Source organism: Pan troglodytes, chromosome 4 (genome assembly GCF_028858775.2).
Source record: "Pan troglodytes isolate AG18354 chromosome 4, NHGRI_mPanTro3-v2.0_pri, whole genome shotgun sequence".
Lineage (NCBI taxonomy): Eukaryota > Metazoa > Chordata > Mammalia > Primates > Hominidae > Pan > Pan troglodytes.
The window spans coordinates 14,570,561-14,587,352 of NC_072402.2; the positions used below are offsets into that span (position 1 = coordinate 14,570,561).

Consider the following 16,792-nt stretch of genomic DNA (forward strand, 5'->3'; position numbering starts at 1 on the left):
TGGCTAAAGTGATGGGATGTCACTTCCAGAATTAATTTACATAAAGACTGTGGCTTCTAGGTTGGGGGCTCTCTTGCCCTCCCTCACTTGCTCCCTTTAAGGGAAGCCAGCTGCTATGTTCTAAGCTGCTCTACAGAGAGGCCCATGTGGGAAGGAACTGAAGGAAGCCTCTAGCGAACAGCCAGCAAGAAACTGAATCCAGCAACAACCAGATGAGTAAAATCAGAAGCAGATCTTCCCCGAGTTGAGCCCTAAGATGAACCCACATCACAGCTGCAGCCTCATGAGATACCCAGAGTCAGAGGCACCCAGCTAAGCTGCACCCAGATTCCTGGCCCATAGAGTGTGAGATTGAAATATTGGCTGTTTTTGTTTTTTGTTTTTTATTTTGGCAGAGTCTCACTCTGTCACCCAGGCTGGAGTGCAGTGGCACGACCTCGGCTCACCGCAAACCTCCACCTCCTGGGTTCAAGCGATTCTTCGGCCTCAGCCTCCCAAGTAGCTGGGACTACAGGCACACACCACTATGCCCCAGCTAATTTTTGTGCTTTTTAAGAGATGGGGTTTCACCATATTGGCCAGGCTGGTCTCAAACTCCTGACCTTGTGATCCACCTGCCTCGGCATCCCAAAGTGCTGGGATTACAGGCGTGAGCCACCACGCCTGGCCTATTGGCTGTTTTAAGCTGCTAAGTTTGGGGGTTGTTTTGCAACATGAAACTAATATACAAGGACTAAAAAATAAATACAGATAGGGTGAGTTTTCATTATTATTATTTCTAGCTGGTCTGAAATCATAAAACATAGATATATATATAAACACGCTATCATGTTCTGTCTTAATTACATACAATGCCAATAACACATATACATACATGTACACCAGCTAACAATTGCCTTTCATTCAAAGACTATTTCCGCAGCCTCCAAAGTGATGTGAGGGAAGTATGTAATTTTAAATGTTTTTCATCAAGGTATAATAACATTTTTTGTTCCTAATCACTCTATGCCTTGAAAATATGCATAGAGAACTCTCATTCCCATTTCACAAGGCAAAATGAAATGGCTGACGACCTTCAGCAGTTTCGACTTGGCCGCCGCAAGCACTGCCAGCACAGCCTTCACATCCGGGCTTTTCAATTGTTCCAAAAGGTAGTTAAACTTGGAGAGTCTTTTTTTCCAGTGCTCCAGCTCCGCTCGTGGCCCAACGTCATCCGCTTCCTTCCGCAGCTGATTGTTTTCAGCAAGAACCTGCAAATGCGTGGGGAAAAACACGAGGCATTGCATGGGGCTGGAGATGCTAAAGTTATAAACAAGCAAAAAAAAATAAGGAAATCAATTATCCTATCTGGATCATGATATATGCGTATTCCCTGCTTCCAATAACAATCTTTTACTCACTTAGCATGTATCCATTTTTAAAACTTCAACGAAAATTTCTTTGACTTGTTTTAACTGAAAACCACTTATGCTTTCCTCTTTTGAAAATAGTTTATATTTTGGGGGGTTTTTAAAGATTTTTGATTCGTACTTTTTTCTTTTATTGATACTTATTTTACATATTTATGGGGTACATGTGAGTATTTGTTATATATGTAGAATGTGTCATGACCAGGTCAGAGTATTTGGGGTATCATCACCTTGAGTACTTATCATTTCTACGTGTGGGTAACATTTCAAGTCCTCTCTTCTAGGTATTAGATTGGTGCAAAAGTAATTAGCCATTGAAAGTAATGGCAAAAACCACAATTACTTTTGCACCAACCTAACACTTTGAAATATACAGTATACTGTTGCTAACTACGGTCACCCAATCTGCCATCAAAAACTACCTATTTAATGAGCTGTAATGAGCTTCTGAAGGCCATGACCTCAGGAATTTTTCTTGGCTATTCATTTACTCTATAACCTTGGAGGAACATGGCCTTGTTAAACTGCATGGCTCAGGCTAGTGGATTTTAATTGTGCTTACTTTTTAATGTAATGTCCACCTTCATTCCTTCATTGAGGACTTTTCTGAATTTGTGTTTAAGGTGAAGTCTCAAGCTCCCTTTCGGAGGACATACTAAATTAGAAAACTCCTCATGCTTCTACAGGGGTTCTCTCCAAAGTAAATTAGACATTGAGAAAAGAAACTGGCAAAGTGCAGCGTTTGAGTGATATAAGTATATGCAGCCATTTTCTTTCGTTTCTTAGAATTCTTACTACCTCTTCTTAATTCATGACAGTAAATGAAAACCACATTGGACCTCTCACCTCCTCAAGGATTTACAGTAAAACGCTTAACAAATGGAATGTCGTATGTTAATACACCTTCTTCCATTGTCTAGCGCAGTAATGTGGCACCTGAAATTGATGTTTGGTTTCTCAAAATTACCTGTTCTGTCTGTTTGATCCATACTTTCATGCAATCCTCTATTTTTCCCAAAGTCTCAGGGTTATTTGCTAGAGTCAAGTAGTCTGTAGGTTCCTTTAGGGTTTTCAGTTCAAGTATGTCACACTTTCGAAGGTTCACCTAATTAGAATGAAAATTAAATAATCAGATGATGCTTTTGTAAAACACACAGACCGTGGGCCGTGTGTTTTCCACTTTGCTGCACTCTGACAGCGCTCTGGAAAGCCCACCAGGTAGCACATACCTCCTCTCCACTCCCACATGCCTTTGTCCACGCTGCCCCCAGACTGACGGGACCTTCCAACACTTCCCTGTGATCGATCCTACACAACCTCACAATTCAACCCAAAGTCCACTGCCCTCTCCCACTCAGAAAGAATGCCTCCTCCCACCTGGGGACCCATCCCATTTTGGTAATACTTTTATTGCAATATGAAGTGGACCCATATGAAAAAAAACACTGCTTTTTTAGATAGAATGCCAACAATTTTATTTTTTTTAGTAGTAAAAATGTTTGCTTTATTCATGTATACATATGTAACAAACCTGCACGTTGTGCACATGTACCCTAAAACTTAAAGTATAATAATAATAAAATTTAAAAAATTTTTAACATGTAGAATGCCAACAATTTTATTTGGTCCAACCTGCAATTTGGTCTGCCCTCCATCACAGTCAATCACAAATATAATTCGGGTGTTAGCTGGAGTCATCCTGTGTCTGTCTGGATAAAATTTGCTTAACTCCCCCATTCCACATCCTTTGGAAAGCATAATGCCCCTTCCCCAATCCCAGCAGGATCAGCATTCCCGGGAGAGGAGGGCAGAGTGTCACACTGTCATCATTACCATAGGATCCATTTCCCTACCTGCCCCTACATTCCTGATCTGGGCTCTGTCATCTCTCTTATTCCCTTATCTTCTCTCTCTCTCCCTCTCTCTCTGTCTCTCTCTCTGTCTCTCTCTCTCTCTCTCTTGCTCTATCTTTATCTCTCTGTCACTCCCACACACACACACACACACAAGCATACATCCATCAAACTCTGCCCCAAGTAATCACACACACAGATTTATTATAAACAGCACAAATCATACAGAAACTAAATGTCACCTTTGCCAAAATTATTCTTAAAGGCCTTTTGATCATTGGCTGAATCACAGGATCAAACTTGCTCTCTCCAAACATATCAATTCCTCTTTCCTTCTTCTGCTTCTTCAGGATCTCTTCCCACCTCCATCTGCTGCCCACACACACACACCCCCACACACACACACACTTCAGTTCCAAATTCCTTTCATTCTAGGATGCACAGCAGTGCCACAAGCATTTCTGACTCTTGCCTTTGGAGTCACTCATCTGACTGACTGAGTAAAGCCCTACAACACTGCCAACGTTTTTATGGAACCCCTGAATGTGTTGATCATTACAAACTGTAGAAATTTAAATCTAATCACCACCACATCTTGAAGGAGCAATAAAATTGCCTACAAAAATTTTTGAAGAACTGCAACATAGAGGAATTAAGACCATCTAAGAGAAGCATTACACACTTACGTACTGTGCTTGTTGACCACCTGATCATTTTTAAAGGAACAGCTTATTCGTCCTCACCTTCTCCTTCAGACTCTCCTGTGCACCCGACAGGACGTTCACAAAGCCTTCCAGGGAGCTCAAGAACTCCTGGCGAATGTTCGCTGCGTCCTGAAGTCCCTCGAGCTCGCCCCAGCCATGGCTCGTGGCTCTGAGAGCAGGAATGAAGATGTCCGACAGCAAACGTCTCACACTGTTGAGCAGGCCTCCATCTGCCGCATCTAACATGTTAAAACTCACCTCCTGGAAAACAAGCAGGAGATCTTTTATTGTAAAAATCATCCTCAAATGCAACACAACTACTAAGTCATTTCTTAAATGTTGTCACTTTACCAAATACCCAGTAAATTATTAGTTTGTGCCAGGTGTGGTGGCTCACACCTGTAATCCCAGCACTTTGGGAGGCTGAGGTGGGGGGATCACTTGAGGTCAGGTGTTCGAGACCAGCCTGGGCAACATGGTGAAACCCCATCTCTACTAAACATACAAAAATTAGCCTGGTGTGGTGGCAGGCACCTGTAATCCCAGCTACTCAGGAGGCTGAGGCAGGAGAATCACTTGAATCCAGGAGGCAGAGGCTGCAGTGAGCCAAGATGGCGCCACTGCACTCCAACCTGGGTGACAGAACAAGACCCTGTCTCAAAAAAAAAAAAAAAAAAAAAAAAAATCAGTTTGACAACCTGGTTAAGAAATAAGCTTTACACTATTCTAAATTGTAATCATCAAAATAAAAGCATGAAATAAATAGAATACCAGATGTTTACCAGTTTATTTGCTCCAAGAAGATAGTGCACCTGTCAGAGGGAAGGGGAAAACTTGTACAGATGCATTTTACTTTGCACAAAAAAATAAAGTTATATATCCACTTTCAGAAATCTTATCTTAAATGTATAAAATTTGCCATTAAGTAAATTATGCATGGGGAATTCTTTAGAAAAAGAAAGCCCTCACTGTTATACACACACCCAGAAGGTTATATCAATTTCTGTTAATAAATTGAATATTAAGTCCTCTTACTCAAAAGATTTAAAGGGAATGTCCTCTTAATTTCTTTCTTTAAATTTTTAAAAAATACTTCTCTGAAAGTAGTTTTAGATACTGTAGTGAATACAATGACTGTCTCCACCAGAGGAATATTTGTGTGCAAGTTGTGTGTTTTTTGGTAATTCAGAGTAAACAATGGCTCTTGCCCCTTACCTGGTGGATGTTGTCAGGGGTGATGGCTTTGGAAGGGTCAGTCCTGATGAAGAACACACATACCCCAGTAAGAGCCACATCATTTCCCTCGGTCACGAACACCTTAGGTTTTTTAATCTTTCCAGAAACAAGATTTACCCCTCCTAGAGAGCCAGGTTGTCCTACAAAAGCAAAATAATTTTAGTTTCACAAATGCTTTTTGCGGTTCATGTGGTTCCCTTTGGAATGAAGTTTCCTTGTTAAAATATTGCCATTTTTGACTTGTCCACGTGCCTTAGGTGGGTCCACCTCTTGAACAATCTCTAGCATGAGCCGTACAGGGATCTTAAAAAATCTGTTTGATTCCAGATCATAGGTTCACTTCAAAATTGTTGTTTCAGGGGCAGTGAAAAGAGGGAAGGAGGACAATGTATCTACTGGCATGTACTGTGTTCCAGACCCTCTGCTAGGTACCCTGTGTACATTATTAAAACTCACAACCCGGCTGGGTGCGGTGGCTCACGCCTATAATCCCAGCACTTTGAGAGGCCGAGGCGGGCAGATCACCTGAGGTCAGGAGTTCAAGACCAGCCTGGTCAACGTGATGAAACCCTGTCTCTACTAAAAAAAAAACAAAAATTAGCTGGGTGTGGTCGTGGGCGCCTGTAATCCCAGCTACTTGGGAGGCTGAGGCAAGAGAATCACTTGAACCCAGGAGGCGGAGGTTGCAGTGGGCAGAGATCACACCACTGCACTTCAGCCTGGGCAACAGAGCGAAACTCAGTCTGAAAAACAAAAACAAAAACAACTCTGAGGCAGCTGTGACATGTTCCAAGTCAAACAGCCAATAGGTGGCAGAGCCAAGGTCAAAAACCAGCTCTGACTACAAAACTCGGAACCCCCACTTCCCCATGCTGTCCCTACTCTGTCATAGTCAGCATACCTGGTTATCTTGCAAATACTGCTGCAGTCAGGGTCTTGTAGAGGTAGGACCACTTAATGATTAACAATGTGGGCTCTAGAGTCAGATTCTCAGAACTTCAATCTCAGGCTGCACTCCCAGCCACGTGACCTTGGCAAGTTACTTTATGTTTCTGTGCCTCCATTTTCTCATATTCACATCTTAAAAATGAGAATAATATGGCCGGGCGTGGTGGCTCATGCTTGTAATCCCAGCACCTTGGGAGGCAGAGGCGGGTGAATCACCTAACGTCACGAGTTCAAGACCAGCCTGATCAACATGGAGAAACCCCGTCTCTACCAAAAATACAAAATTAGCCGGGCATGGTGGCACATGCCTGTAATCCCAGCTACTCAGGAGGCTGAGGCAGGAGAATCGCTTGAACCCAGGAGATGGAGGTTGTGGTGAGCCAAGATCACACCATTGCACTCTAGGCTGAGCAACAAGAGCAAAACTCCGTCTCAAAAAAAAAAAAAAAAAAAAAAAAAAAGAATGATACTAGAACTTAGCATCTGAAATTGTTGTGAAAATCAACACACTGTGTAAAGTCCTTAGAAAAGCACATAAGAATACTAGCCTCTGTAAGCATTATTATTATCAGTACTTGAACAGTCATCTTTGATAATCCAAGCGTGTGGCTCATTGAGTAGATAATTTAAGTACATAGAATACACTCTGAGCTATTTCATTGTGTTCTTACCTGCCCAAGAAATGTTTAGATCTCCAAATGGACCAGTAGCTCAATCAGGATCACTGCGGTGGGAGGATGGTGCTAATGGTGGACTTTGGGATGGGGAGTGGACCAGAAGTTGAATCCTAAAATCCTGGGATTGGAACCTCTTGGAGTAATCCTCCCTCAGGGATCTTCCTCCCATGGTGCTAGGCTAGAGACCTTGACTGGGGCTTGGACAGTGAACCCTCATTAAAGGTAACTAGAAGATCAATCTCCCCCTCATTCAAAATTGCATCCTGCTCCTGGCTAATATCACCTGGGTCTCATGAGTAATAAGATGTTAGGCAACAAGTTTCAACCAAGGCACCAACGCATGATAGACATCAGAAAACAGAATTTCAAAGGAAAAAAAAAATTCTGCAGAAATTTCAAAGCTGTTGTCCTAGAACTGATTAGACATCTTCTCTCTGGCCCCCATCGGAATGCAAAAGGGTCAAGAGCATGTAGACTAAGGAAGGATTTTGTGAGGACAGTTATGCTAAGTATTAGTCCGTTTTCATGCTGCTGATGGAGACATACCTGAGACTGGGCAACTTACAAAAGAAAGAGGTTTGATTGGCCTTACAGTTCCACGTGGCTGGGGAAGCCTCACAATCATAGCAGAAGGCAAGGAGGAGCAAGTCACGTCTTACATGAATGGCAGCAGGCAAAGAGAGGATAAGACCCAAGCAAAACAGATTTCCCCTTATCAAACCATCAGATCTCATGAGACCTATTCACTATCACCAGAACAGCACAGGAAAGACCCACCTCCATAAGTCAATCACCTCCCACCAGGTTCCTACCAAGACACGTGATAATTGTGGGAGTTACAATTCAAGATGAGATTTGGGTGGGGACACAGAGCCAAACCATATCATGCTATGCAAACGGTGAGGTTATAAAGTGTTCCTACTTTTACCTCAGGTCAAGAATGAGACTGCAACTGTCCCAGCTTGCCCAGGACAGGGGGATTTCCTGGGATGCAGGACTTTCAGTGCTACAATCAGGACAGTCAGTCACTCCAGTCAATAAACAAGGTCTTCAACCCAACCACCTAAAGAGCTTGATTTATGTCTCCTGGAGTTTAGGAACAAAATGACTGGGATATGACACCTGACCAAGAAATCTAAGCACAGTGCTCAATAAGGCAGATAGAGAGAAACTGGACTGCACTGGGAGCTAACAGCACCACCATGGAGGGCAGGGACCTAGGAACCCAGGTGGGGCCCCTGCTGAAAAGAGCCAGACTGGAGCCACCTTAAATCCTACTCAAAAGGAGCACCTGAGGGAGGATGGGACAGAGTGAGTGAGACTGGTGGCTTAGACTACCAAATTTCAGAGGCCATCATCAGGATAGCCTGTCACCTCGGGAGAACCCACCACCATGCCCACAAGAGCAAGGTAAGAGTGCAAGGTCAGCAGCTCATGACAGTGCCAGTCCAGTAAAAACTTTCCTGCCCCTCTTCCCTCTTACCTCTGCCCTGCCTCTGGCCTCACACAGTCAGCCACTTTAGTTAAGCTGATGTGGACAAGGGGTAGAAGATGAAGGTAGGGAGAAGAGCACATGGTCCTCCCTCTTCTCCTACTGAGAAGTTCAACCTTCAGAGAAATGGGAGGTTCAAGGATGAGGAGGGAAGAATAGTTCGCTTTCCATCAACTGGACAGTTTTGCTTTTTGAGTTAAGGTTGTGTTTGTAATTTGAAATGACTATAGAATTTTTTGTGATCTAAGAACATCCAGGAAAGTCACAGGATTGCCTGCATTCTAATCCAAGTTCAGAAGAAGGACTATCACCAGTGAGAAGATTTAAAGGTTAAACTTGGTTTTATGTTTACATCCTACGAACACTTCTTGGTCCAAGTAAAATTTACACAGAAGGCCAGTTTCATCCAGTGCTCCGTTCATGGATAAACTTGATCTTTCATTTGAGCTTATGTTTTGCAATCTGGTGTAGAAACCAAACCTTCTATCTCTTGATTTTTCACTTAAAATGTAATAAGCTTTCTAAGCACAAAATATCAAATTGACAGCTTTGAGAAAATGCCAGTTCGAATTTGCCTGCATAATTTCTTCAGTTTTTAAACAAAGAAGTATAGTCTTACTATATGCCAAGAGCAATAGCTATTTTCCCTTTTATCAAATGGGTCATAAAAAGGATGTATATGATATTTTAATATATTAAATAATACATTTAATCAGATATTGACTTATGTTCCTACTTAGGCCTTTAAAATTACATTAATCCACTTAAAAGTAGAATGGACTACGCCAGTTGAATCTATAGAAAGATTTGCAAATTTGGGCCAGGCACGGTGGCTCACGCCTATATCCCAGCACTTTGGGAGGCCGAGGCGGGTGGATCATAAGGTCGAGAGATCGAGACCATCCTAGCCAACATGCTGAAACCCCGTCTCTACTGAAAATACAAAAATTAGCTGGGCATGGTGGCACGCACCTGTAGTCCCAGCTACAGGCTGGGACTGTACTTTGGGAGGCTGAGGCAGGAGAATTGCTTGAACCCCGGGAGGTAGAGGTTGCAGGGAGCCAAGATTGCGCCACTGCACTCCAGTCTGCTGACAGAGCGAGACTCTGTCTCAAAAAATAATAATAATAAATAACAACAACAAAAAAAGATTTGCAAATTTTTCATAAATGAGAATGATGAAACCTGTCATCCAATATTATTTATTTAAAGCAGAGTCAGTAGAAAATTAACACAATGTGATAGTTAACTAAAAAGGGGTGTTACACATACTGGCAATAATTCCTATGTTAAAAAGAAATAATGCCTATATACATGTGAAACAGGTGCCCATTATAAGTTCTAGAACATAAAACACAGAATGAACTAGAATATAAGAAAAGGAAGTCAAACGTAATCTACTTTATTATCTTCATTGCCAGCACAGCCTGAGAAGGAAAACGAGACAACTCCAATAAAGTTAGAACAACCAAGCTAAATACCAACTGTAATCTGTCCTCCATCCTTGAGGTGAAACAGAACTTCTTCCACAGGGCCACACCCTACACACTAATGGTTTCCCACATGGACCCACACATGCACCTCCCTCCCGCCCGCAAGGTGAAACAGGTCCGTTCTCACAGTAGCTTTCTTCTTCAAGCTACCCTCAGATAAATCTAATAACACATTTCTGGGTTATGTCACATCAAATTCAGATACCTGTTTCTGCTTCCTCCACATCTTGATAGTAAAACATGAGGTGTCGGAGACCTCCAACAGCAAAAAGTTGATCAATTCTTTCAATCTGGGAAAAAGAAAAAGGCAAGATAATGATTTTCAATCCAAATTAGAAACTGCAATTAAATCAGCATTAATAATATAAAAAAGGAAAATTTACTGTCATCTTTCTTATTCAAACAGGACTGCATCTAATGTATCCTATAAAAAAGGGAGCATTTACATCAAAAGAATAAATGTCTCACCATAGTAAAGACTGTGTTCAAAAAAGTAATTTCATGAATCATAGAAATATTTGCTACTTATGCACATCTGAAAAGCATTGTCCATCCATATTTGCAAATTCCCTAAAGTGTTGAGCTGTTGAAGGGAGATTTAAATAGAGATGAGTGCTTCAGTCAACTGCAGATAAGCAAGAACAAACCTTTCAAAACTTAGTCTAACACTCTAGAGATAATTAATATTAAATTGCAATAATCACCAAAACTGCCATGAGAACATATCTGACTATGAACACACCTTCCAGTAAGCAACCTGGCACTAAGCTGGGACTAAGAGTCCCATCCCTGAGGTTCGCTGTAAGTCTACAAGTCTAACAAATGGCCTGCTACCAACAGAAACACTTCTTTTAAATAGTCAGTAGCACATTTTGGAATTCATATGAAAATAAAAAGATAAAATCCACACACCCGTTAGGCATTAGGATGGCTACCACCAAAAAACAGAAAATAGCAAGTGCTGGCGAGGATGTGGAGAAACTGGAACCCTTGAGCACTACTGGTGGGAATGTAAATGGTGCAGCCACTGTGGAAAACAGTATGAAGGCTCCTTAAAAAACTAAAAATAGAATTGCCACATGATCCAGGAACTCCACTTCTGGGTATATATCCCAAAGAATTGAAAGCGGGCTCCCAAAGAGATATTGGTATACCCATGTTCATAGTAGCATTACTCACAATAGCTTCCACAAAAGATGAAAGAGACAGATAAAGCGATAAACAAAATGTGGTATACATATACAAGGGAATATAATCCAGCCTTAACAAGGAGGGGAATCCTGGCACATGCTACAACATGGATGAAGCTTGCAAACCTTACACTAAGTGAAATAAGACGATCCCAAAAAGACGAACACTGCATGACTCCACTTGTGTGAGGTACCTATGGAATAGTCCAATTCCTAGAGACAAAAAGTAGAATGAGGGGGTTGCCAGGGGCTGGAGGGAAGGAGGACTGTGGAGTGGTAGTTTAATGGGTACAGCGTTTCTGTTTTTGTAATAAAAAGCATTCTGAAGATTTATTGCACAGTAATGTGAACGTACTTAACACTAATGAACTGTACACTTAAAATGGTTAAGATGGTGAATTTTATGTTATGTGTATTTACTACATCTTAAAATAATGTTTTTAAAGGATAAAATCTAGCCTGAACAATTAAATGTGAAAAATAAGTCCCCTTCAATTTCCACCATGATTGAAGATGCCACAGGGACGAGGAGGAAGGACTCCCCAAGATTCAATTCCAGGCCAAGAATGCGGTGAAGGGCATGCTTCCATCACAGCCAGTATTGAAGCTCCTATCCCTCCCCTCTGTGCTTGAGAGCCTAAGCCAGATGCTTTCTTTAAACCTCCAGGTTCTGACATTCCTGGGTTCTGACCTTGACATAGGAGTTTAACCTGGTATCCCTACAGAGCTGAACTTTTGCCTGCTTCTTCCCCTTGCATATTCCCAAATCCAGATGTCTGAATTGGGAAGCAGGGTGGAGTTAAGCATTTCACCTCTGGAACAATCTCCCCAAGTGGCCCTCTCTGCTTTTATGCCTCCATATTCTGGGAATAATATTATCTACCTCCTGGTATTATGAAGACGGAAATAAAGTCACAGATGAAAGAGACTGAGAACAGGGACCGACACATGGTAAACATTCAATAAGTGTCAGCTATGAGGAGAAGGAGAAAGAGGAGAAGCACATTTCCTCAGCTCCTGCTTGATCCATCCTGTAGTTTACCCATTTTCGTGTTATCCATTCTTAATTGTTCCCCAACTCCTACTAACCCCACCAGAGTAGCCCAGCAGGAAGGAATGAAGCCAGTGGTGTGCCACAGATGGCTCATACTGGCCCAGGATATCCAATGGATCATAACTCTTTCCAACTCAACATTTCGTTAACATGATGATAGTGGTTTGGAACCAGCCATTGTGGGAGAATTTACACCACAGAAATTAGCAGATTTTCAAACTAGTACCTCCCTGCCTACTTCTTCCAACCTTGCCCAAATCCAGTTGTTAAAATTTACAAGACTACCACTGAAAAGAATTCCCAATGGCGTGGCACCCTGTCAGCAAAAAGGGCTTGTCTCCTTTCTTTTTTTTCCTAATGTCTAATTAGTTTCTTTAAAAAATCTTCAGGAATCATCATAGGGCTGCTTATATGCTTTTCTCACTGCCCAGGAAATTATATCTTCCCATATTTTGGCCTTCCCCAACCAAGGTCAAACACAAAGCAAATCACACCCCCAGTTTTAAAGAAAAACTGTAGCAGAAGATGGGAATCAAAGCAAGCAGGTTAGGAACAAAAGAAAGCAGGTTCAGCTGCCAAACCAAAGTGAAAGCCAGAAAATCATGGCACAAATCCAGTGCCTAGAACAGGGGAAATGCACACAAGACGAATCGGCAACTTGAGAGGAGATTCTGTTCCCTGGCTTTAGTTTCCAAAATGGCATGAGAGCCCAGCTTCACTGGATGTAGACAGATGCAGACAATGCCATCAGAATCACGGAATTCAAATCACAATTATAAATGCCCCTATTCAACATGGAGAGCTGGAGAGCCTTAAGCTCATTCTGCAAGCACCAGTACAGAGTCAGAATGGAGCCCTGTCCACGTTAAGACAGGCACCTCCCTCTGGGCACAGCATGGGATCCTGCCACCGGACTGTGTCAACAGACCATCTGTGCCCTCCATCATCAAGTCAGTGAGAAGTCAAACGCATCCCACCTGATTCCCTTCAAGAATGGCATCCTCCACTTCGGTTTTGTTCAGGTCCAAACAGGAAGCCACAATTGCAAATAAGTAGTTATGCCTCGCATCCAAAAGAGCCCGCTTGGCTTCCTTCTCTTCCTTCAGTCTTTGCTAAAAGAAAAGAACAAAAATGTTACATGGAAACTGCTGTTCTCAAGTGGATTCATTTTGTAATAATTTCATACAATTGTTGTTTTTCCAAGTCTTAGGTATCCAGATAACAGACAGCTTAATGGTACCAATTTTTATGTACTATCTTCTATTTTTAGAAATAATTTATTTCTCTTATGAAAATAAAGCATGCTCATTGTTGTGAAATTGCCTAATACAGAGAAGCCAAAAGAGAGAAAAATCATCTGCCATCCAGAAATTATTATTGTTAACATTTTGTTCTAAATCTTTACACACCTATTTCTATGCATATATAAGCATTCAACAGAATATCAAAAAAAGAGATCTCCATTTTTGTAAACATTTTCCTAAGCCATTAAAGTAATATTTTTTCTACAGTATCTCCTATCTTTATTGTTTATCTACAGCTACATATTTGGTCTTGAAATTAACTTCTGAATACCATTGCTTGCTCTTTAACTATCAGTTGTTAATTATGAGAATAAGGCATGCTTAATGTAACCAATGTTGGCAGTTTGAAGCATGTCTTTCCTTATACTGTATGATCATACAATCCTATTCAAACATATGCAAACACCTATATTTACATCATACTATAAAATGTTTTCATGCATTTCTCCCTTAACAATACATCATGGACTTCTTTCTAGTTTAATACAGACTATTCCATCCTGTGTAAAAGCTGCAAAAATATTCAGTATGAATGTACCATACTTTATTCAACTATTTTGACACTGGTAGACATTCGGCTTCCAATTCATTCTTGGAATAATACATTACATTTAATGCCAACCAGTAGCTCCCACTGGGAAGAGGAAAAGTGGCCCCTCTGGATCCCTTCTTTTAATCAACAAACATTTGTTAAACCCCTAATATGTGCCAGCACTGAAGAGACTAACACTACCTGGTAACCTCAAAAAAGCTCATGGCCTGGCTGGCAGGATGTGAGCTGAGAATTTAAATATGACAGATGGCATGGCAGTTGCCACAGGGGCATCAGATTTATGGGTCTCCAAATGCAGGGGCATTTATGGGTCTACAGAGAAGGAGCAAAAAGAAGGGTCTCCCACTCTAGCCTGGAGTTGATAAGGGGTAGGGGTGGGGATGACAGGACAGCTTTCAGGAGGAGGTGGCCGAAGCCTAGCATTGAAGGAGGGTTGGTCATACTCCTAGGACAGTCGCCTTTCTGCATACACAAAGGCTGAGAGGGACACAAAAGCACATTCTGAAAACCACAAGGTAGCCAGGATGTGTGAACTAAAAAGGACTAGGAAAACATAATAGGAAATGAGAAAAAAGTCAGATCATAAATATTTTCTGAGCCACATTACAAAGTTTAACTGTTATGTAAAATCCACGGAGAATCACTGATGAGTTTCAAATCAAGAGAGACAGGTGTTTAGCTGTCTGTGCAGCACTGAAAAATCCATCATTCTGGCAGTAGTGTGGAAAGTAGGCTGGCGTGATGCCTGCCCAGAGGCAGTCAGGTGGGTGATGGTGGCATTCCCAGACACTGGGTTCATCAAGAGGAACAGGTTGAAGCAACACAATCATAAGTTCAGCTTTTGGATGTGTAAGATTTTGAGGTGACTCAATACACAGGTGGACGAGGCAGACAGGCCACTGGAAATGTTCAAGGGGAAACTGCATTGCAGATACAGATAACATGCAGGTTCTCAATTTAGCACGATGACTTTATGAGACAGACCATTCTTGCTGTGAGGAGCAGTCCTGTGCAATGTGAGGTTTTAGCAGTGCCTTTGGTCTCTAACTTCTAGGTCCCAGTAGCCTCCACCACCAACTCCTGAGAATAAAATATGTCTCCAGACATTGCCAAATGGCCCCTGTGGGACAAAATAACTTCTCCTGTTCAGAACCACTGATATGATACAGACATATATATAGATATAGACATAGGCACATATAGACATAGACATAGAGAAGATGGTCAATATAAAAGCTACAATGTCAAATCAGTGTGAAAACAATGTGGTACCTGTTGGAGTTGTGCAGTACAGAACCTGCAAAAGTACACATCAACAGCTCTTTCAACCAGCAGGTGGTATGTGCATTCAATAAATATTTGTCAAATGAATGAATAAATCAAAGTTTAAACCATGAGTGCACATATGATTTTCTAACAAACATATTGAAATGAAAACACACTAAAAAAGTGAAGAAAATTGGGGACCACCAGTATCCCAGGAGCAAGGAGAAAAAGAAGTGCAAATAAAGAAAGCTAAGGATGAGGTTGGGCACAGTGGTTCATGCCTGTAATCCCAGCACTTTGGGAGGCCGAGGCGGGTGGATCACCTGAGGTCAGGAGTTCAAGACCAGCCTGGCCAACGTGGCAAAACCCTGTCTCTACTAAAATACAAAAATTAGCCAGGCATGGTGGCATGTGCCTGTAATCCCAGCTACTTGGGAGGATGAGGCAGGAGAATCACTTGAACCCAAAAAGCAGAGATTGCAGTGAGCCAAGATTGCACCATTGCACTCCAGCCTGGGTGACAGAGTGAGACTCCACCTCAAAAAAAAGAAAAAAAAAAAAAAAACTAAGGATGAATGTGCAAAGAGATAGAAAGGAAACCAAGAAACCGTAGTATCAATAAATCATGGAGAGTGACCAATAGCAACAATGCTACACAGGATTGGTTGGGTTAATTAGGGTATCTTTAGAGACTGTGTTTACAGGATGGTTGCAGCTTCTCACAGCTCTTTTGCAGTGTGACTGTGCCACTAACCTGTCAAGAAACAGACTGTATTTCCCCTCCCCTTGAATTTGGCTAGCCCTATGGCCAGTTTTCACCAAAAAAAAATCTGAGGGTAAATGAGATGGGACTTCCTAGGCTAGTTCTTAAGAGATCTTCACCTTCTGCCTTTGCACTTAGAATGTTGCCTCAGAACTCAGCCATGTAGGGAGACCACATGGAGGAGAACAAAACCTTCTGGTCAGCGGTACCATCTGACCTTCTAGCTGACCCCAGCACCAATTTTCAGCCATTTAAGTAAGCTGTCTTGGATGTCCCAACCTAAGTTTCCCCTACAGATGACAGCAAGCCAGCCAATGGCACCTGCAGAAGAACCACCCAGCAGAGCCCAGTCACTCACAGAATAAAGAGAGATAACAGATGATTGTTTCTGCTTTAGGCCCTTAAGTTTTGGTATGGTTTGTAATGCAAAAATAAATAATAGAGTAATTTTGTTAGAATAATTTCATTGGTTGGACAGAAATAAATATAGACTTGAGAAAAGGATGATTGGGAAAACAGAAATATAAAAATGCTGAATATAAACTACTTTTTCCAGAAACTTGACTATAAAGGAATAGGGTATGGTAGTAATAGAGAGGAAAATTTAGAGTCAAGAAAGAATTTTTTAAGGTACAAAAGACTTACGGAGAAGTAAAGATGAAAAAGTTGGAGATTTCAGAGCAATTGAAAGGTTATTGCTAGACCTATGTAATTGACATACATTTCTCTGAACTTGAAGGACTACCTATCTGAGAGACAACTTTGCTGGGGAGGTGGCAAGAGGCAGGATTCAGGTTTAAAAAATAGATAATCTACCTGTTTTCTCACCATTTCTTTAAAAACAAACATG

General features: G+C 41.6%; 1 protein-coding gene across 3 annotated transcripts in view; it reads right to left on the reverse strand.

Annotated features, from left to right (window-relative positions):
* The window catches only part of DNAH5 (dynein axonemal heavy chain 5), a 327,271-nt gene that overhangs the window by 234,556 nt on the left and 75,923 nt on the right, over positions 1 to 16,792 (reverse strand). For all 3 annotated transcript variants that reach the window (XM_016952957.4, XM_016952956.4, XM_054684178.2), the window contains exons 2-7: positions 13,034 to 13,168; positions 10,018 to 10,102; positions 5,182 to 5,342; positions 4,006 to 4,227; positions 2,377 to 2,514; positions 1,074 to 1,250 (exon numbers count right to left, since the gene is read on the reverse strand). In XM_016952957.4, the coding sequence (XP_016808446.4) occupies positions 1,074 to 1,250; positions 2,377 to 2,514; positions 4,006 to 4,227; positions 5,182 to 5,342; positions 10,018 to 10,102; positions 13,034 to 13,168 (918 nt within the window). The remainder of the gene's footprint in view (positions 1 to 1,073; positions 1,251 to 2,376; positions 2,515 to 4,005; positions 4,228 to 5,181; positions 5,343 to 10,017; positions 10,103 to 13,033; positions 13,169 to 16,792) is intronic.